Below are 21,286 nucleotides of genomic sequence, written 5' to 3' on the forward strand. Positions count from 1 at the left end.
TACCCCGTATCTATACTCATTTTTTTGTTCTTAGTTGGGGTAGGGATTTGGAGGGACGGGATGGCTTTGGCGAGTTGGGGGTGCTGAAGTGGGAGGGGAGCCAGGGAGGAGGGTGGGAGGGGGGGGTGAGGGGGTTCCTTGAATGTATGTCAGAACTGCAATGGGATTTTATTCAATATTTTTTTGTCCGCTACACCTGGCTCTTTCAGACCTGCGATGTATGCCCTAGGATTCTTGTGTTTCTGTTTATTTATGTTGACTCATTGCTATGAATACTAATGTTAGATTCCTCACCTGGAATGTGCGAGGGCTCAACATTCCTAAAAAGATTAGATCGTTTTTTGCATATTTGGATCATATGGGAGTACACGTGGCCTTACTGCAAGAGACCCACCTCACCGTTGAATCGGCAAAAAAGGCAGAAGCACGTTGGGCATGTACTAAAGTTGCATCCTCCTATTCTTCCTACTCTAGAGGGGTGCTAATCCTTATAAAAAATGGTGTTCAGTTTACTGTGATTAGAGTGGATATGGATGAGCAAGGACGAGTGGCGCTTTTGTATGGATGTTTGGAGTGGCATGAGTGTATTGTTGGTAAATGTTTATGGTCCAAACACAGACGACCCCTCCTTCTAATCAGATGTGTGGCGCAGAATCCCTACATTCCCCCTCATTTGGGGTGGAGATTTTAATGTTTTCCTAGACCTAACGTTAGATAGAACTAGCAGTAGTGAGGCGAGATTTAAACAAGCTTCGAAGGCGATACTTGGGATATGTGAGGCAGGAAACTTACATGATATATGGGGACTTCGACATCCTGAGATCGTGAGAGTACATTTGTTTCCACAGTCCATGGATTTTGGTCCCGTATAGACTTCTGGCTGGTTTCCGAGGTTGTTTGTACATGGGTAAGGGAGGTAAAACACGAGGCGCGAACACTTTTGGACCACTCTCCGGTAACTTTAGACCTGCAGGTCCCCACCTGTGAGCAACCACCGTTCTCATAGTGCCTACAACCCACTGAATTAGCAGATCCAGTTTTTAAACAGACCATTGCTGAGGCGATCAGGAATTTTTTTAGGGAGAATGAGGGCACAGTAGACAGTGCAGGAGTGCTTGGGAAGCATTTAAAGTTACCATTAGAGTGGCTTGCATTGGGGCGCTGCATTAAAAAGATGGCTTCTGATATCTCCACACTCGAACGAGAATATGAGACCAACCCCTCACCAGCAAAACTGGCGGATATACGGGTACTTGCCACGGAACATAATGAAACAATTGACCAGGAGTTGCTCCGCTGTGCTTGCCGCAAGATGACTCGCTACTACGGGGAGGATGGTCGTCCAAGTCGATCCCTAGCACAAAAATTGGCAGCGCCGAGAACCCAGGAGCACATTGTAGAGATGCAGGACAAGGATGGAGTTGCTCATTATTCTACTCCTGAGATTAGTGCAGCAGTTGTACAATTTCACACCCAGCTGTACGCTGCTAAAAGCGTCTTGTCACCTGAAGAGAATTGGCACATACCTGGATGATGTGGCATTAGGTTGGCTCTCCAACTCGCACCGGGAATACCTAGTACAGCCGTTTGATGAAGACTATGTTAAGATGGCCATAATGTCGTTGCCGGCCTGCAAGGCAGCTGGTATGGACAGCCTGTCTAGTGAATTCTATAAGGCATGTGCGTCAGAACTGCCCCCCAATTATTAGAAGTATATGTGGAAGCATATGAAACGGGTAAGCTGCCACCATCTCTCAAGGAGGCTCTGCTGAAACCGTATAAGCCTCCAAATAATCTTATAGGCCACTCTCGATAATTAACATTGATGCGAAAATTCTTGCAAAAATGATCGCAATTAGGATACAACGGTTAGTTCCTCTCTTGGTTCTGCCCTACCAGTCCGGGTTTGTCACTGCGCGCTCCACCACACATAATCTTCAAACTATTTTTTCCACTTTACATTATTTTGACCCTGACTTCCAAGCTGTTGCTGTGCAGCTAGATGCAGCAAATGCTTTTGACTCCTTACAATGGCCGTACATGGTTACGATTTTTTGACTCGTATGGGCTTTCTTCCCTTTTTTAGGTCTCGCCTGAGCCAGGACATGTGCAGCACTGCGAGACATTTAGTTAGGGCTTTTAAAAGTGCTGCCACACGGCCTAGCTCTTGCGTGCACAAGTGCAGCCGCCAGCTTTTAGCGCCCTGGCCTCTCCTTCTTTCGCGCGCACCACTCGCGTGTTTTTTTTTTGTGCGCATGCGTACACAACTCCTGGGCTTGTTGCTCGCACTTCTTGTTTACAATTGTATTTTCAGGAATCACAACGGACTAATATCGTGGGTACTGATGTCAATTTAAATGACGCATAGTTCACCAGCAGTGAAATTTATTTGGATTAAGCATTATCAAATACTTTGCTTGCGCCCGCCCATCCAATGGTTAGTAGCGCTGCGTGCAAAGCATGTAACTGTGCTTTACGTCTAAGCCACTGCAGCCTGAGGTGTTCTTGATCTAAGAAATTCTACATAAGTTAAGGCATGTATTGATTTCTTATTGCAAAGCACCTGGTAGCGACTCAGTCCAGCACTAGTCAATGCCTTGTTGGCAACACTTTATTTCCGTGTTGAAGTTGCCAGCGCCGGAGTGTTTACTTTGCGTCAGAGCGGGTCATGCTTGAACTCAAGTATCTTGCCATTTCGTAGACACAATCGCAATGGACCGCACACCGCTAGCCCCTCCTCCGAATCGCCCCTAGGGAATCTGGTACATGGAGTTCTCGAGTGGTTCACCCCAGTGGGTGCAAGTAGGTACTTGTTTGACTGATGATCTCTAGACCCGATACATGTCCTGGGTTTTTGGATATCGCCCGAGACATGGCTCGGGTTTCGGGATAACTTTCCTCATCAGTAGAGAAAATAGTTAGGGGTGGAAGAGAAGGCCGCCAAGCAACCGTCAAAGGCCTCGATGCCCGAACCGGCACGCAGGTGCGTCGTCCAGGAGCCCGTCGGCTCAAAGCTCAAGGGAGCCAATTTGTAGACACAATCGCAATGGACCGCACACCGCTAGCCCCTCCTCCGGATCGCCCCTAGGGAATCTGGTACATGGAGTTCTCGAGTGGTTCACCCCAGTGGGTGCAAGTAGGTACTTATTGGACTGATGATCTCTAAACCCGATACATGTCAAGTATCTCGCCATTTCCTCTACTTAACTCCTCCTTCTAATAAAAGCCGCCTGCCCCCGCGGCAAGTCATTGGTGCGATAACGTGTCCGTTAACTGCAGGCGCTGCATTAAATGCATGTGGTATCCAACCAGGCTAGTAAAATAGGTCGCATTACACCCTTGCATGTATGTAATCAGGCACCCCCTACTAATTACAATATAGAGACAGAGATTCATTTTAGTAGACCGACAGAGAATGTACAACATGAGAAGAATGCAACAACTATCCCTGCATGCGTCACTTCTTCAGATGTAAATATCCAATATTAGGGTACAGACAGTATTCAGTGCTGGTCATTCAGCCATATGTAAGCACTCTCTGGTTTCTGCAGATGAGAGAAATGCAGCACAGGAAAGTGAAGTCATGTATTAAAAAAAAAAAAGACAAAAAAAGGAAAGTGAAGTCATTTATTTAGGAGATTTATATAGCACTGCAAGTCTACACAAGTTTTACCTCATAGCGCTATACTGTAAGAATTACAAGTCCAGTCAATGTCTGGCAGTAGGAGTTCAACTGAATGTGAAGCACGTTTCATATCCAGTTTTCCTAGCTCTCTCGTGCCAAGTGTGTATTTTATTTAAAGAACAATCTTAAAAGCTCAGTTTCACTGCGTTTCCGGAATCTGCTTTCAATGCTGGATTTAACATATTCCTGAAGGTGTGTGTCTAGTGTCACAATTTGGTCATATGTGGTGGCGGGGTTCAACTTCTGATGTCTTCCTGTTCTAGCACTGAGAACTTGTCAGCCACTTGAAAGAGTATTCTCCTATTGCCACATACGATGCCCTTCATTTAGCTGATCCCAAAAAGATTTAACAAGCTTGAAACATACAGAAATCATTTTTGCCCCACCATTTTTAAAGGGAAAACACCCTCTGCTTGCAGCAAAAATGACTGAAGTCAGTGACAGACAGGAGCCGCAGCACACCGTAGAGTACATGGCCAACGAGAAAATACAATATTATGATGCGCTGTCAAGCAGGCTTTGATCTTACTTCAGTTGTTCTCAAGCATATATTTACTATTCTGGGAATGTTTTCGAACAGGCGCAAGAACTTATGTTATTTCCTACAACAGTAACTTCATCTCAAACTCAAACGGTTTCTAATCATTGGAAAGAGCAACTTTTACACTTTTCCAATTTTTATCGCAGACCATTTACAGTTTTAAAAGGACGTAAAGCTGAGTTGGCATTGTCTGAATGCAACCTTGTGACCTGCCAATGCATGAAGGCAGAGGCGAGCAATAATCCACGGTTCCAGCTTGTAGGGTGACAGTACAAGGCGCACGCATCAGACATATCTTTCAGTATTCAGGTAATACTGGGAGAGGGGTAGGTACTCTAATAACAAGCATTGGCATAGCCAATAGGTCTCGTCTTTCCGCTGTCACCGATGCTATTCTCGCTCGCCCTTGAGCCCCTAGCCTGCAAACTCCGGTAACAGCATGGGGCAGCTGCTTTGCTATTTCGATAGAGACCACTGGTCATCTCTCTGTACGCTGACGACATGTTACTACATGTACGCGTACCTGAGGTGTATCTGCCTGAGCTGCTCCAAGAGTACATTAAATTTGAACGTTTTTCTGGCCTCTGGATCAATTGATCCAAATCAGTGGTGTTTCCCCGAACTGCACACACTAAAGAGATTGAGCTGGAGTTTCCGCTAACTTGGACGTCGGACTCTGTGAAATAGCTAGGGGTTTAGCTACATAGGGATCCGGAGGTGGTGGTCTCGGAGAACTATGTCCTTGCGTTCATGCACATCACTGATCAGGCTGAGTGGTGGGCACATCTGCCTCTCTCGTTGGCGAACAGAATAGCAGTTGTAAAAATGATCTTTCTCTACAAGCTGCTTGATTTTGTTGTCAATATTCCTATTAAATTGAATGTGGCGCTTTTCAAAACCCTTCAATCCGCGTTAACAACATTCGTATGGGCGGGAAGAAGCCCAGGTGAAGGTGGGATCTTTTGGTGCAGCCATTTGAGAGGGGAGGATTTGAGGCCCCAGATTTCAGACTGTACTATCTTTGTGCTCAGGCTCAGTTTGCACATTATTGGCACTTTCCACAGAGGTTTCAGCCTCATGTGGCGATCGAATCGGATTCAGTGCTTCCATTGACAGTGCAGGCGGCAACTCTGTCAGGGGGCACAGGTTGCCCGCGGACTGAGATACACCCTGTACAGTGTATGGCGTGGGCTTGGCGTAAGCTGGCGGAAAGGGCTCAGTTATCTCTATGCTCCGTCTCTGCTCCTGGCATCGCACCCCGATATCTCAGCGGCACGTGAAAGGCAGGCTTTCAGTGAATTGGCCAAAGTAGGCATCTTGCGGATAGGAGATCTATATACGAATGGTCAATTTAAATCACTGCAAGATGCGCAGAAGGGCGCAGACCGAGGCTTTATGTTTGGCGGCAGGCCATTAAGGCTGTATATCTGGACTACCCGGCTGAACCTACGACTCTACGGGCATTGCAGGCGATGCTGGTGGGAGAAGAGCGACAGGGTCTGATTACTAAACTTTACAACGCGTCCTTGTGAGAGCTGGAGCAGCATGAGCACCCCTCCTGTGTTAGATGGCAGGCAGCGCTGGGGTATGCCCTCACTCCAGATGTATGGACTGACTGTAGTGCCCTCACCGGCCGCCTCACGGCCGCCTTACGGCTAATTGTAACCTCAGAATAATCCATTTCAAATGTCTACATCATTTATATTACACCCCTGTACAGCTATTTAAATATGGCTTTCGAGAAACTGCTAATTGTGTGCGTTGTGGCATGGTGGACGCCGATTTTCTACATGTGGCATGGCAGTGTGTGGGTGTGTTCGCCTTTTGGTCTGAAGTAACGAAACTGCTTATTGATATCATATTGGAACCCGTGCACTGCACCCCCGAACTCTGCCTACTAGGGTATGTAAAACGCCTCAAACCCTGTAACAGACGTATAGTTGCATTGTCTATCTTGTTTGCGAAGAGGGCTGTGGCGCAATTTTGGGGTGCGAAAACCACTCCGACAAAAAAAACATGGCTTTGTGATTTGCTGTACTGCAAAACTCAGCTACTGACATATGAGGAGGAGTTGCCTGAGACTTCTCGCCCTAAAGATTTCTAGGCCCGCTCACTGCATACTTGATGACTAGAGTAGATTTGTTATAAACCTGTATGAATAATGTCCTTTTCCGGTGCATGTTCTAGCTGGTTGTATGATCAGACCCACACACTGGCCTAAGCGTTGCTCTATGGTAGGAGTTCTTTTGTGCCCCGAATGCCTTTATTGATTGTTTATATTAGTAGCATTATTTGAGGGTATATGAGGGCATATTTTGCATATGTGCAGCTGTTGAACCAAATGTACTTATTCAATGTATTGGACCTCTATCTGTTCTGCCTGAGGGAAGGGTGTGGGGAAGAAGGGTGGGCGGGATGGGGTTTGTTTTCTTATTGCTTCATTGTAACGGAATTCTTGTTATTTGATGTCATGAAATCAACAAACAAATTAAAAAAAAAAAAAACTTTGGCCACCAAGCGAAGAATTCAGGAATCGGTGACGTTGCGAGCCCAAGTGGAGGAAGACTGTCCAATTTGGCCGCCCACCCTGAGATAGTCAGGACTTTGGAGTGGTATCTGTAAAGCGCAGCACCAGCGGGCTGTTGCCGGGACTTTGCAGAGAAGGGGTTGCCACGACCACAACACCAACCACAAAAGGGCCGGGAGAGACCCTTCCAAGCTGAGGGGGGATTTCCAAATGCACGCCTATAACCAAACCCCCTACCTCCCAATGCAGGCCGCAGAGGCATTAGAGGCCAGATGTAGGTAAATACTATTTACCGATTCTTAAATACCGAATTTTACCGATTCGGTATTTAAGAATAGGTAAATAGTATGTAGGTAATTTTTCGCAAAATTTTACAGAATCGGTAAAATTCGGTATTTACCGATTCGGTATTTACCAAATTGGTAGTTCCCATTCATTCCTATGGGCCTGTAGGCCCATAGGAATAAATGGGAATTACCGAATCGGTAAATACCGATTCGGTAAAATGGGGAACACATTCAAGGGTGGCAGGGTGTCACATTGACACCCTGTTGCACCCCTGAATAGTGCATGGGTGCACATGTGGTACACATACATGCCCTAAGGGCATGTATGTCTGCCACATCGCAGTGTTGGAAAAGCAAAATATAGCTTTTTCAAAGGTTTTCGTTATTTACCACCAACTTGTAGTTGGTGGTAAATAACGAATCCTTAACTGAGGAATGCACTCACTTGAGTGCCCTCTACATTATGGATTCAGTAATTAACCAAATCGGTATGTTAAGATAATGTTTGGTCATTTACTGATTCCTTAAGATACCGATTCGGTAAAATACCGAATCCTACAAAAAGGCCACCTACATTCCAAATGCCAAATATCGGTCGGTAACGGCCAAAATTTGGTAATTTCGTCCGTTACCGACCGGTATTGGGCGACCTACATCTGGCCCTTTGAGTTTACGATCCTCCACTTACTTCCTCAGCAGATCCTCAAGTTGAGGTTCAAACAACTTAGCTCCATCAACAGGTAAGCATGACAGGAGGGACTTCTGGGAGGCCTCCGCCTTCCAAGACCTCATCCATATGTTACAATAAGCAGAAACAATGGAACCAGAAATGGCTGCAGCAGCAGCAGACAGAGTCAAATGAAATGTCCGACAAAAAGCGAACCTGTAGTGGAATAACATCCTCCCCTTGCTGGAGGTCTTCAGATAAGGCCTGAAAATCATGCGGAAGTGATTGGACAACATAAGAGACATAAGCACCCGCCCTGATGGAAAAGTTAGTGGCAGAGTAAGTCTGCTTGGCAGCACTGTCCACCCTCTTATCAACAGGATCGCTAGGAGAGGCATCCTCTGATATTATGTACCCACTGGAGGCCAGACCCACCATCAGAGAGTCCACGTTTACTTGAGGTGGGGGGTAGACTCTGCCAGGAAGTTCTGAAGAGGGTACTTCTTAGAAAGAAACCGAGGGAACCCCGCTTTCTCAACATCAGACCATTGCCTGGACCGAAGCCCGCTGGATGGGCTTTTGGATGGGAAGATCGTCAGGCTCGTTCCGGCGGTATCGAGAGAAAAAATCCTCCTTCTCATCCAGAGGAACGACAGTTTGAAAGGACAAATTGTCCTTCAAGTGAGTTATGACCTCCTTTAACTCTCCACCTTTAACAAAGCGCCCTCACTGTTCCTCATCTGAACCATCAGAGTTCGGGACAGGCTGAAAAGAAACCCTAGGTATCTTAGGCACCAGCCCATCCCAAGCCGCGAAAGCAGAGTCCACCGCCTTATTAATCATTGCCTGAAGGACATCAGGGTCCATGCCCACAGGCTGCTGGGAGGAAGCAGTTTCAGACTCCGAACCAGAAGACTGCTGTTTACGCTTCTCAGAGCGTTTACCCTGCATGGCCGCAAAAACACAACTGCAGAAAAGGTAGAGGCACCAGCAGTTTAAAAGGACGAGACACACTGTTCTTAAGCAACTGGCACTGCCCCCCATGAGGCGGCACTCAGAAGATGGCCATCCCATGACCAAAAACATCTCTGGGAACCCGCCCTGTGGGGGAGATAGGAGCCACCGGGAACTGCACTTGCCTACAGCACCTGGTGTTACCAGGCAGTCCCCCATTCAGGTACTAATCAGGCCCGACCCTGCTTAACTTCTGAGATCAGACGAGATCAGGTGCTTTCAGGGTGGAATGGCCATTGCCAGGTAGGCATAGTGCAGGGAGACTCGGGCACCCATACTGGAAATGAAAAAATAAAGACCGCTGCTCCTGGCCGCTAAAGCATGGGAGCGGTACAAGTGCCAAAACCCACCACCTCCGCTCTCTAGTCGCTCAGCGCAGGAGTAGTGGAGCAAAACAGGTTAGAGGACAGCTAGCACTGTGCCGCTCCCAATCGCTCGGCACAGGAGCGGAGGTGAGGAGAGAACTCCACATGCAAACCGCCGCCCCAGCGCGAGTAGTGGCAGCAAGGAAGTGAATAGAAATAATTAGTTGGAGACGCTATGGCAGACCCCACAAAGAAAAAGAAAAATATACTTACCACCGAAGCAGAAGATAATGGGTGTTCCTGCCGGAACACAGAGAAAAAAACAGGATGTGTTCTACGGTTCCCCCACCCTTACAGGTAAGGTGAAAGGTACTTCCTGTCAGGCCGCCATATTGGTTGTGGACTTTTTTTATATGGGTGAATGCTGTGCCTGGAACACGGAGTGCTCCTGGGTGACTGTGACGAGGAAGACGAAGGAGGAAGGTAACTGTTCTTGTGTTTTAGCTGTTTATGTTTTAACAAATAAAAATATACGAGGACACCATTGTACAGGAGGCCTTTTGGATGTAAATACTTGTCACATAAAAAGGGTCATGTTGATCCCGCGCATGATCACTTTTAATTAACTGTTAACAGACGGGTGACTTAAAATCTTCAACATGCAGCAGTATTTCTTTTGGAAACAGGGTTGTTTAGAAGGTTTAGGCCAGCCAGTGATGAAGTATATAGACCTCCTAATGTTTCCATGCTCTGCACAAGCGCGCTCCAGGGGGAGGACCTTGTTAATCCAGCGAAGGCTGGCTGATCTGGGAACAGCTGTGATGAGTTTAGCTGATGAGTATGACCAAAAGAGATCAAGAAAAATAGTAATCAAAGAGCAAATTTAAGGAGCGAGCAGCCCCTCTGCGAAAGGCTGGAGTCTGTCCATAAAACAGGTCGTTAACTGAGGAGGGAGTGAATGTATATGAATTAACATCCTAAACTGCATTTTTATAAAATATACAAATGGTTAACACATGGAACACGCATTTGCAATGCAATCGGTCTCCCCTTTGGGACCTTTATATGTATTTAGCTATGCAGCACATTAGCCTGGGTGCTGAAACATCTACTGTTCTTATTCATGGAGGGAAAGTAAGCGTCAAACTGCGTGACACACCTTGTATAGGAACACATGGAGAGAAATATTGCCTTCCAGCAGGAAATGGTATAGTCCAAAGCTCTGTTTTTAATATAAAATCAGGGCCTTCGGTGGTCATGTAACTGAAAATACAAGACTTGAAAAAAATATTATTGTCTTCACTCGTGGAAGACAATTTCGATGGACTGGAATCTAGAGAATGCTAAAGGGATTCAGGTATTTTACTGACCTCTGCTGGTCGTTTTATATCAAGATAGTTAAATAGAGGCAGCTGAACAGAAAAAAAGTCCCTAAGCGGAAGCAGGCAAGTCCTAGGGCTGACCTCCAGAGCACACAAAGGGGCCGATTATGATGGAGGATTTTCCGCATCCTCCGGGCCGGCGGAAGCCACCGCCGGCCCGGAGGATGCGGAAAGTCCTTTGCGGACCCACCAAAGACCCACCGCCACATTAGGATGGCTGGTGGGTCCTGGTTTCCGTCCGCAGCTTTTCCGCCGCGGTTGGCTTACAACCGCGGCGGAAAAGCACCAATATGGTGACGGTGTCTCTTAGACACCGTCAGCCAAATTAGGATGCCCGAAAAGTAATGCTTTTCCACGGTGGGTTTTCTGCCGTGGAAAAGCATACGGAGCTTCACTGCAGGGGCCCGTTGCGGGCCCCCTGGGTGAAGGGGGGGTGGGGGGTGCACATGGAGGGTACCTATGGTACCCCACTGCATTTGTATGCAGTATTCGGCAGGCACCGCGCGGTGCCTGCCGCTTGCTGCATACAAATGCAATGTATGCATTTTTTACATTGCGGCGGATGCAGCTTGAAGCTGCACCCGCCGCAATGTTAAAGATTGAGGATGTGACCGCCACCCTGGCGGTCACATCCTAATCTGCACGGAGGGACCGCCGCAGCCCCTGCGGACGGTCCCTCCTACTCTATGGTGGCGGACGGACTCAGGTCCGTCCGCCATCATAATCGGCCCCATAATACATACACATATAAGTATATATTAAAGTATATACAAGAGGTCTCGAATGCTTGACCTAAAAATGACGCTCCCCTCAGTAAGTAAGATAATGCACAGCAATATATTCCAAGGAGACACACCCCTCTGTAAAACTTTGCAGAAGAGAAGATATATATTTGATAGATGTTTATTTTTTTATTTTTGCAAGAACGCTGAAGTGTAGAAAGGTCCTTTTTAAGTTGCATTACCAGGCTAGTTCAGGCACAGTGATCCCACTTCGATTTTTTTTTCGAGAATTGATTTACCAGAGGTTTTCTTTGAACTCCATTTGAGGGCATGGTTTATGGTAATTATATGTATAATGGGTCAGCTGGGTGTGGCAGAATTCTGGGGGTGAGCTGAATTTGTAAATCAGATGCATCACTAGTCAGCTTTCCCATGTGGCAGATGGAATTGTTCTGAAACTGTATAGGCTATTTTTTAGAACATTGCCATCTTTGGTACATGTTGCACAGGCTGAAGATGGGTTCTTATGGCTCGGTGAAATAGTGGGCTCTGCGCAGGCCATCATGTTCTGGGGGCAGTTCATACTGGCTGCAAGGCCATCCTAGATGCATCCTGCACCGAGAGGCCAAGGCCCTGCAAGATGGCGTTGCACGCTTTTAGCAGAGAAACCCCCTTCGCCCCCCCTAGATGATCGGAACATGCATCCTCTGCAAGGGACTGGGCAAAGGATGCTTGTGATCCCACTCCAGGTCCCACCAGTCAGGGAACAGTCTCCCATCCCCTATGCTTATGAATTAGAAATAACATTGCAAAATCTATCCTTATGTGCAATGGTAGATTCCTAAATATGGAAGAGATACATTTTAGTGGTCTTCTTGTTGACTGAGCAACATGAACACCTGAGTTAAACTCATTTTCTCCTCTTTACAAAACTGTGTATTTCTAGTGAAGTAACTTTGTCTTCCTTTTGCATAATTCCTCGATATCCGTGAAACTGCATGTGTTGAGCGACAGGCTGGACACCAGTATGATTGTATGTCAGGATATTGTACCTAAAAATAATGTGTGCCATAAATATTGTACCTTAAATATTGTTTGCAAATACTTCAGCTCATTGAGTAGATTTTCTGACGATCTACTGAAAGTCAGTGTTATGGAGCAGATATATATATACAGGTTGATCTTAAAACCGTACTATTTTGGTAGCACACCTCTACTATATATACTACAGTGCAGTGAGTTGGATAAGGGCGTCTCAGGAAAGGGAACTGCGGCCTTGCTTTCCTTCTCTGATATCCATGCATGTAACATGGTTGACCTCATCTGAGCAGGCATGTAAGACGTGCAAATGAACTGATAAAGAATCCCTTCTGATTGTGCCCATTAGAAAATTGGATGTGATGGCATTATTGGCTCAGCTGCCAGGGAGGACCGCTGTGGGATCTGTAATGGAGACGGCAAAACCTGCAAGGTGGTCAAGGGAGACTTCAACCACACCAAGGGCATGGGTGAGTAGGATCTCCTCTAGGTCTCTCTGTAACTTCTGAGTGTTTTTGGAGAGGAGCACTCTTCTGTGACTTCTCAACGAGGTAATAACTTACAGTCCATGTGCAGCACTTCAGTCCAAGATGTGCCTTTTCTCTATGTGTAGCTTTGCTTTATTGATCTTTATTAATATTCTGTTAAAGGAAATGGGATGTTTTGCATTTGGAGACTCTACAAAGCACTGACATAAAGATGTCTTCAGAAGTGGAGAAGGTGACAAATGAGCTTTTCTTTTCTTTTTCTTGTTTTATATCGTGCCTGTTCGTCTGTCCATCTAAAACTGTAATATTTTCAGCGCTCAAGTAACAATGTCCCCATTTCGAAATGTAGGCAGCCTTAGGCACCGGTGTCCAGAGGGAGTCTTCCAGCTCGGATGTCAATTTGCTTGACTCTGAAATGTTCTCTTAATTTTCCAGAAAAAAATACCTGCATATCTTATTGAAATTAATGCTTACCTCACTTTTCTCTAAAGTGTACAAAGTTAGCCTATTTTGTCATGAAAGTGATATATGTACCCCAAATTTCTCTAAAATTAACATGATTGCCTCACATTTTTCTGCAATGGCCTCATCCACAATTCTCTGACATGGATGCAGTTGTCCTACTTCTCTTTCAATTCATTAGTTACTTTTTGAAATACATGCAGCTATCTCACATCTCTTTTTACTGAGATAGATGCAGTTGCCCCAGACGTTTTGTTATCATCCTTAGTAATGTAGATTGCAATGAATGGGCAGATATTAAGTTCTTATAGTTCAACCACCTGCACAGATGCATTGTAGGATGGTTCAAATTGGCCCCTCCAAAATAAGTTTCCCAATCTGGGCTTTTATAGGATTTAAGGGCGCTGGAAGAAACATATGCAGGTTGGGCCTTCTGTTTCCATCTTAACACTGTTCAATTCTCTTCCTTGTCCACTTGGCAGAAGCTGGAGAACAGATTCTCCAGCTCCTGGATGAGGTTTCAGCCTCTGAAACACAGCTGCCTTCATGCTCAAGCTGTGCAGCAGTTTGCTGTGGGTTGCCACAGCTGGATGCTCTTGCAAGTATTGAGCGTTCCAGCTGTAGACACTGACGAGTATTACGTTATGGTTTCCTCTATCTGTTGCAACAGCGTCTGGAGGTGCGAATTTGATGGCCTTTCATATCCTTTGCCACCCCTAGGTATATGGGAAGAACATGACAATTCACAGAAGAGAGTATTCAAAGAGAGGCTTCTTCTACATCTTGATGTTGTCACACAAGCGAGTGGTTAGATACTTTGGCCAAATGCACCGCTTCCTTCAGCTACCAGTGATCTTCCCCTCTTTTTTAAAAGGAGTTGTGCATTACCATATGTGTCTCACTAGTCATTAAGGTTTTGTAATTTTAGGGCAGATTCTGACTCAATTTTGATTATGTACGCCTGACTAATTAGCAAAATTTGCTGGAGTGAGATTAAAGTTCATTTTAAAAGCATGCCTCTAGACATAAGCAAAACAGGACCTGTTCCTATGAATCTATTCATTGCCCTTATTCGCCACAATCACCACCTTGTCAGATCCAGGCATATAATAAATGGTACATGAGGGTTTTTTATCCACCAAAGACTCTCCCATCCTAACCTTTTCCTTCTGAGGTGATCCCTGTTTCCGACAGCATTGTTGGACACAGTAAGGCATTACTCCCTGTTTCTTGCTGAGGCACGGTTTGTTGACCATGAATAGATATGCCATGTGAGGTCCCTTGGGGGCCTGATTTTACTTGGGGAGGCCACTGAAACCACAGCTTCCATGAGGGTAGTCATTAGTCACTTGTGTCCTGCTGCTTATTCTGCATCTCCCACCAACCCAAAGAAGATGCAGAGTAAAAAGAGAAGAGAGCCAATTGCACACACCTCACCAGTTCCATTAAGGGCTTTTACATTCGACATCCGTTAATTAGAAGCTATAGGGGGTACGTTGAAAGGAGGTTCCGCGTTGGATCCTTTGTCTGGGTTGTGCTATCTCAAATTTTGTAATTCTGTTTTTGATCTGATACTAGTCCTTGTCACACCTGGTTTTTTGTGCTCATGGAAAGGAGCAGCAGTGTGCAGGAAGAAGCTGGGAGTCACAAGAACTCCTGGACATGCATGCCCATCCTCCAGTTGTGTCATGCATATCCTGATATAAAAAAAAATGTTATCATTACCTAAAAAGAATTCTTGTCCAATTGGGGATTCCCCTAATTTCAGTAATGTTCAATCAAAAAATACTGGGACAGAGCTGATCTATTCCTGAGCTTTGGGTTTTTATTACCATCTTACCAGCCCTGACTCCTTGTGCTCGATGGCACCTGAACACCAGCACCAGCCCTGGGTTCTTTGACAGCATCTTCCTGCAGCTGGTTTACGATGCGTCCACGCAGGTGAGGCGGGCGATATAGAAAACACACACCTTCTCTTGGTTTTAAGATTTTAAGTACATTAGTCGTTTTTTTTTTGCAGGCCAGCACGCCAAATAATGTTTGTTAGTTACTTATGTTTACAAACTATAAAGCAATACGATGTATTCTTAGTGTTTTTTTCCTTGTCTCTTCGCAGTCTTGTATGAGACCTTGTTATTTGTAAGCTTTAAAGAAATTACGTTTTCTCCTTAAAAAAGAAAGACTTCCACTCTACAATTGAACATGCACTGGTCTTGCCTTTCTTTTTGAGTGTGCCCTTTCCCTCAGGGCATGTAACACTTCTTGCTCTGACATCATAGGAGCTACCAGTGGATCTGAATATATCTGCCTTTCATGTCAAGATGGGGTCCTTTGCGGCTGTCAAACCTATTCAAGACAAGATGATGATGTAAACCCTGGAGATAATCAAACATTGCCAATGACAAACTGTATACTATTGACTGGAAAACATCCATGTTAAAGATCAGCCGTGCAGGGCTGTACAGAAGGGCCGACCCTAGGTCCAGGGAGGCCAGACTCTTGAAAGAGTTTCAGAATAACTCCTTTTTAAGTGGCTATCTTGAAATTCTGACATGAACCTGGCTCTCAGGTACCACTGTTAGACAGCCCTGATATGTGGTATTATCCAAAGTTAATGGCCTTGAACCTGCACCAGTTATATATTTCACAGTGCTACCATTTGTTCTGTTTTCATGACGCTTGTTTTAAGAAATGACCCTGTGATTGCACAATCATGACATAGTGCAACAGAGCACTAATCGTGTGACATCCCCTTTGTTCCTCAGTCATCGGTAGCCACTGTAAGAAGGTTTCCACCTGTGTGATGTCCAAGACAAAGGCGATTCCTAAGTGTTTCTCGTGTAAGATGCCACAATGCGGTGTGATGCTTGCAGGGATGGTCTTTGTAATGGTGCTTGGTTTTCCTTGGGCTTCTGTTTGGATTTTATGTTTATTCCTTCAAATGAAAAGCCATTGTTTTCTCGAAAGCCTATTGAAATGGAGAAATGTATTTAGTCTTCTTTTAATGTTCAGGGTTTCGTAAAGTGCTATATAAACGCCACCGCCTCAGAGCACTTGGGGGTTGAAATGTTCTACTCATCTGCAGATATATAGTCAATGATGATAGGCCTTCGGCCAGAGGAGCATTTGAAATCCTTACAGTGAAATACAATCTTGCAGATGTCGGTTATACAGAAAAACCTTGAATAGAGCACAGTTTTCCCATAACCAGTCTTAGACATCTGGCTAGTTTAAAGGAGGATCTGGTGGCAAACTAGAAGCAGACTGAAAAGAAGAGAAGGGAAGCAGCTGAGTCATAGGTGACTGCACCTAGAAAACTAGTTACAATGGTGTATCTTATTGCCCAGCTCAAGTGATCTGCTGCTTGTAGATCACAAACAATAACTAGGCTAAATTTGGTTGGATGAGAGGTAATATATAGAGAACAAACATTTAAGCACATACAAGTATGTAGACACAGATAATTATAGATGAATGAATTTTGTGATTTCTTTATTCTCAGTTGTGCTTCACAAGGTATGAACAGCCAACGATTTTTTCGCCCAAACAAGGGCTTCCTCGGGTCAATATAGTATATAAGGGAAGGCGTATCCAATAGCGCGTGTCTCCAAGAAGGACGATTTCAGATGAAGCCTAATGCATTTCCTATTAGCTCGTGGTTGAGCGAAAAGGAAGACCAGATAAAAGTGTAGCTGGTGCTCCAATGTTGAGTCACACTGGGTAAAGTATATCCGGCGTGGTAGTTGCCAGTAACTGGATATCAATGAATTGCAATTTTGAAAGCGGCAATTACCGCATCTTGGAACCCAGCGTCTGGTCCGTTTACAGCAGCAATGGGTCTGGTCGGGAGAAGCAGACCAACCTCCCAGGTGTTTGCTGTGGTTAGTCTCGCCTCCAGAAGGAAAAAGGTGAGCAGCTTGCCCCTTAGGGTGGTGTAGCGATAAACTGAGTCTTTCCTTGCCTCTCCCCGCTGGAGCACCTAAGTGTCCATCGCAGGGTCACTGAACAAACCCGATGAAGCAAGAGGAGAACCTCTGACCAGAAGCGATTTACATGAATGGATTGCTTCCACATGTGCTGGTAAGTGCCTCTGGATCTGCATCCCCTCCAGCAAAGGTTTAGTCTCCCTGCCATAGCTTGAAGTCGGACCGGAGTGAAATACCAGCTCGTAATGATCTTATAGGCATTAGCCTTATTCTAGAGACAAATAGAGGCCTTGGTCGCCCGCAACCAGAGCCGCTGCTAAGTCTCATTAGTGAAAGAGATCCCTAATTCCTGCTCCCTTTGCGACTATTAGGAGTATCGCAGGGGCTGGGAAAGGCTATCAAATGCCGCATATAGGGAGGTGATGCCCCTCCTAGGCGACCCATGGGAGTATAGCTGTTCTAAGGGCGTTTTGGCTCTGCTACCCTTGGCCTTCACTAGCGGTGTGTTCACCCAATGAAGGAGCTGAGTGAGACAGAACTTGTCCTCAGTAGTCCGGTGAAAGTGCTGAATACAGGACTGCCTGTCTAATGCAACCCCATCCTGGTACAAATCTCCAAAAAGAGGAGGCACTCCACTCCCCCAGTCTGATAAGAGTCCGTCCAGCTGGCCTGTCATGATCTTTGGGTTGTGTCTAATAGGAGAGAGGGGGAAACGGTATTTGGTGGCTGCTTCATTGTGGTTAATTTCATCCCAGTAGTGAGAAAGTTGCAGTAGCATACCATGGGGTGTGTTGGGGGGGAGAAGCGATCTCGGGGTCTCAACCACAGGAAGTGCTGTAGGGGGATAACTCAGCCCCCCTATTCCAGCAATACCCAAGGCTTGGTGTGGGGGATGTGGTGCCAGTTGAGAGCAGATAGCAGCTTTGGAACAGGAATATATTGTTGTATATTGTTGGAACCCATCCCACCGTCAGCTGTTCTCTTGTCTAGTGTCCCTCGCGGTATTTTGGGAGTGGAGTTATGCAACACAAATTGCAATACCTGTTTTTGGTTGTGTCCGACGGTGGTGCAGGGGGTCCACAGGGACAATTTGTGAGTCAAGTAGAGCAGGCACGGGAGGTACATCATTTTCATGGCGTTGATGCGGCCCAGCCATATCGTCTCTAGCCTGCCCCAGCGGTAGAGGTCTTTTAATAGAGCTTCCAGCACTGGTAAATCATATTTATCGTGAGAATCGAATTTGGAAACCCCCAAGTAACGTAGGGAGGTAGCCTCCCGGGTTAGCCCAGAGGAGGAGAGCAGGGTTTGAATCCCTCGAGCAGGGTCTGCCACCACTAGACCACTAGACTTGTGTAGTTGATATGAAGCCAAACACCTCCTTGAATATTTTAGTTCATCTAGCAGTGTTTTAATTTGTAGGTTTGTCCGTCCACCTCGAGCCCTCGAATCTCAAGGTTAGTTTCAAGATGTTGGACCAATGGTTCCATCGTAAGGGCAAAAATTAACAGAGACAGAGGGCAACCCTGTCTGGTGCTCCTATCGGGGTGAAAAAGTACCATTGGCTCTGATACATGAGGTTGCGGTTTTGTAGCTAGCCAACAAATAGGTGGGTATACAGAGGCCCAGGCCGGTTTTCAAACGGACCACCTGGAGAAATTGGCAGTCCACACAATCAAGCACCTTTTTTGACACTGTATTGTTAAATCTGATACTCGTCACACCTTTAATCCCTTGAAACTTTAACATAACTTGTTTACACCTAAGTATTGGTACACTTATTTCACACTAGAAAACAATGTGACACTTTACTTACATCAGGGTATTGGCACACCTTGTTGCACTTATATAAGAACATTCCAGGTTTATGTCAGAAAACATTGACATTCCGTGTGTATACATACGGCTAGAGCACGGTTTGCACGTATGTACGTTGTTACAGTAGAAGCCAGTAATATATACTTTGCTTTGACTAGAATGTGGCCACACCTGCATAAGCATGAAACAGTCTGCACAGATTGTTAATGCAGGAACATTGCCACACCTTGTGTACACTAAAACATCAATTCACTTATGTTTATTCACTTTGAAACACTTTCCTAGCCCCTAAAAGTTTGCACTTCTTGGATATGACATAATATTGGCACAACTTCACCTCAGAATATTGGCAGACTTTATTTACATCAGAACCATGACGTATACTACTAAGGAGAGAACAGTGCCAAACTTCTTTTGGATTGAAAAATCTACTGAACTAGCATACATCAGGAAGGCAACATGCATTAATAATATCAAATCATTGACCCATTTCCTTTACCCGAAAGCACTGGCACATATGTTAATACATGTTTACAATTTCTATATATCAGACCATTGCCACACAAAGGTAGCTCCATCACAAAAACTACACAGCTTCTTTACACAAGAATATTGGGATATTTTTGTTTTATTTCCTGGAAAATGGCACCTCATGCTTATGCCAGGTAGCTGTCAAGAGCCTTCACTCGCCATGTTTCTCTAAAACAATGATACATTTTGGTAATGAAAGAACACTGATGCATGTTCATGATGCCAAAACATGCACACATCTTGTTTACACCTGAGACCGCCTCTTTTTTACTCTAAAACGTTAACACCAACCAACTGAGATGTTGGGATCACTCCAGTTCCCTGGCATCCTTTGTTTACACGTGGACATTAACACACCTCCTTTGAGAATTCTGACATTCTTCCAGTTTACTACTCCTAATGGGTCGTGCCAGTGTCTTGGCAGCACAAACATTGGTCAGTGGTAGTAAGTGTTGCGTAAATCTAAAGGACACCACAGTACAATACTCGAGAAGAAGCGCCGCACTGAGCTGCTAGAACTGAGCTCACACATGTAATTTCTTCCGGTATAGTTGCAATCACTGACACATTTTAACCGCATGCGCGCTAGCGGTTTTCCCGCTGTGCGGTGGGTTTTTAAAAAACCCGCGGTTCATGACGAGCTCAGCTCGTCATGAGCGTACGAGAGGCGTAACTCATGACGAGCTGAGCTTGTCATCTGCCTCGAAAGGGTTAAAACTGAAGCAGAGACCTCCACCGAAAGCCAGAGAGGGTTGACTGGATAAATGCACATGTTTGTTTTGGGTAGTTCTACTGTTCCAAGTGATTTATTTCTCAAATTCTCCTTTAACTGCTTGGTTCCAAGGTTCCCAGTGGCTTGGCTCGCTCCTGGAGTGTTCTGTGGCCATGGGAGAGTATATGTGAAGGCAATCTTTCGCTTCAAGCCACTGGCCCAACTGTGCCTTGAGATGCACTGTGCAGATGTGCAGATGTACCACATCTCTGACATGGGAGCCCTTAACATGAGTGCAGAACGGCTTGAAAAGCATATGTTCCACAAAAGGAGATGACGGCTTTCGACTCTTCACATGGCTTTTCAATGAAGATTGGTGTATGTGGTCTTTCTATGGGAAGCGCGTGCCCCGTGGCTGTGAATGACTCTGCTCTCCGGGATCCCTCTGGCAGGCCCAGCCGAAACCTGATGGCAAGGAAAGAGTACGCGGATAGCTAGATGTATGTGGGGAACTGAATCTGTCACTTAAGGTACTCATGAAAGCATTTCTTTAAGGCAAGGGCACTGTTGCAAAAGTAGGGTTTCCTGGCTGGCCATGCGCCATGTTGAGGCTCGGCTACTTTGGTTATTGTGACAGTTCCCACCAATTGGCCTTTAAGTGACAGAAGGGAATACAATATCTGTATCCTGCCCGTAAACGTGGGCTATTGAAGGGATATAGTTACACACGGCTGGGACTTTTGAGGTTGTTATTGGCCGAGTCAAGGAAGGTCCTATTTTATTTACTTTCTTTTGGGACTGCAACTGTGACAGTACAGGGAAGACCGCTGCTGAAGTTTAGCATTGGTTCAAAAGTATGTACTCGATGCCACTGAGAACTCTTTCCTAATAAATATTGGTGTACGGTGAACAGACTCTACCATTCACAGCCTAGGGGCAACGCGGCTTTTATCTGGCGTTCCTTTGTCCATTAACTCCAGTTTTGTTTTATTTTGTCACTAGTTATTAACTAAATTCTAAAAAAATAAATTCTGTGTTGAACTGTGAAGTAACCCGTTCACTCCCTCCAGGTCACCACCCTTTCTGACTATGGTATGTGGAAGCCCGTTGGCCTCCTGCGGTCCTCCATACATAATTCTACTTCTTCAAAACCTTTCTCAGAATAACTTGCACAGACCATTTTC

At 45.5% G+C, this 21,286-nt stretch overlaps 1 protein-coding gene and 1 pseudogene across 1 annotated transcript in view; one reads left to right on the forward strand and one right to left on the reverse strand.

Moving 5' to 3' along the window:
• Positions 1-21,286, forward strand: part of ADAMTS17 (ADAM metallopeptidase with thrombospondin type 1 motif 17) — a 1,305,267-nt gene that overhangs the window by 934,624 nt on the left and 349,357 nt on the right. The window contains exons 15-16 of the mRNA XM_078683112.1: positions 12,518-12,638; positions 15,884-15,958. Of these exons, the coding sequence (XP_078539238.1) occupies positions 12,518-12,638; positions 15,884-15,958 (196 nt within the window). The remainder of the gene's footprint in view (positions 1-12,517; positions 12,639-15,883; positions 15,959-21,286) is intronic.
• On the reverse strand, positions 8,844-8,962 carry LOC144825481 (5S ribosomal RNA; annotated as a pseudogene).

The sequence above is a fragment of the Lissotriton helveticus genome, chromosome 3_1 (assembly GCF_964261635.1).
Source record: "Lissotriton helveticus chromosome 3_1, aLisHel1.1, whole genome shotgun sequence".
Taxonomy (NCBI): Eukaryota; Metazoa; Chordata; class Amphibia; order Caudata; family Salamandridae; genus Lissotriton; species Lissotriton helveticus.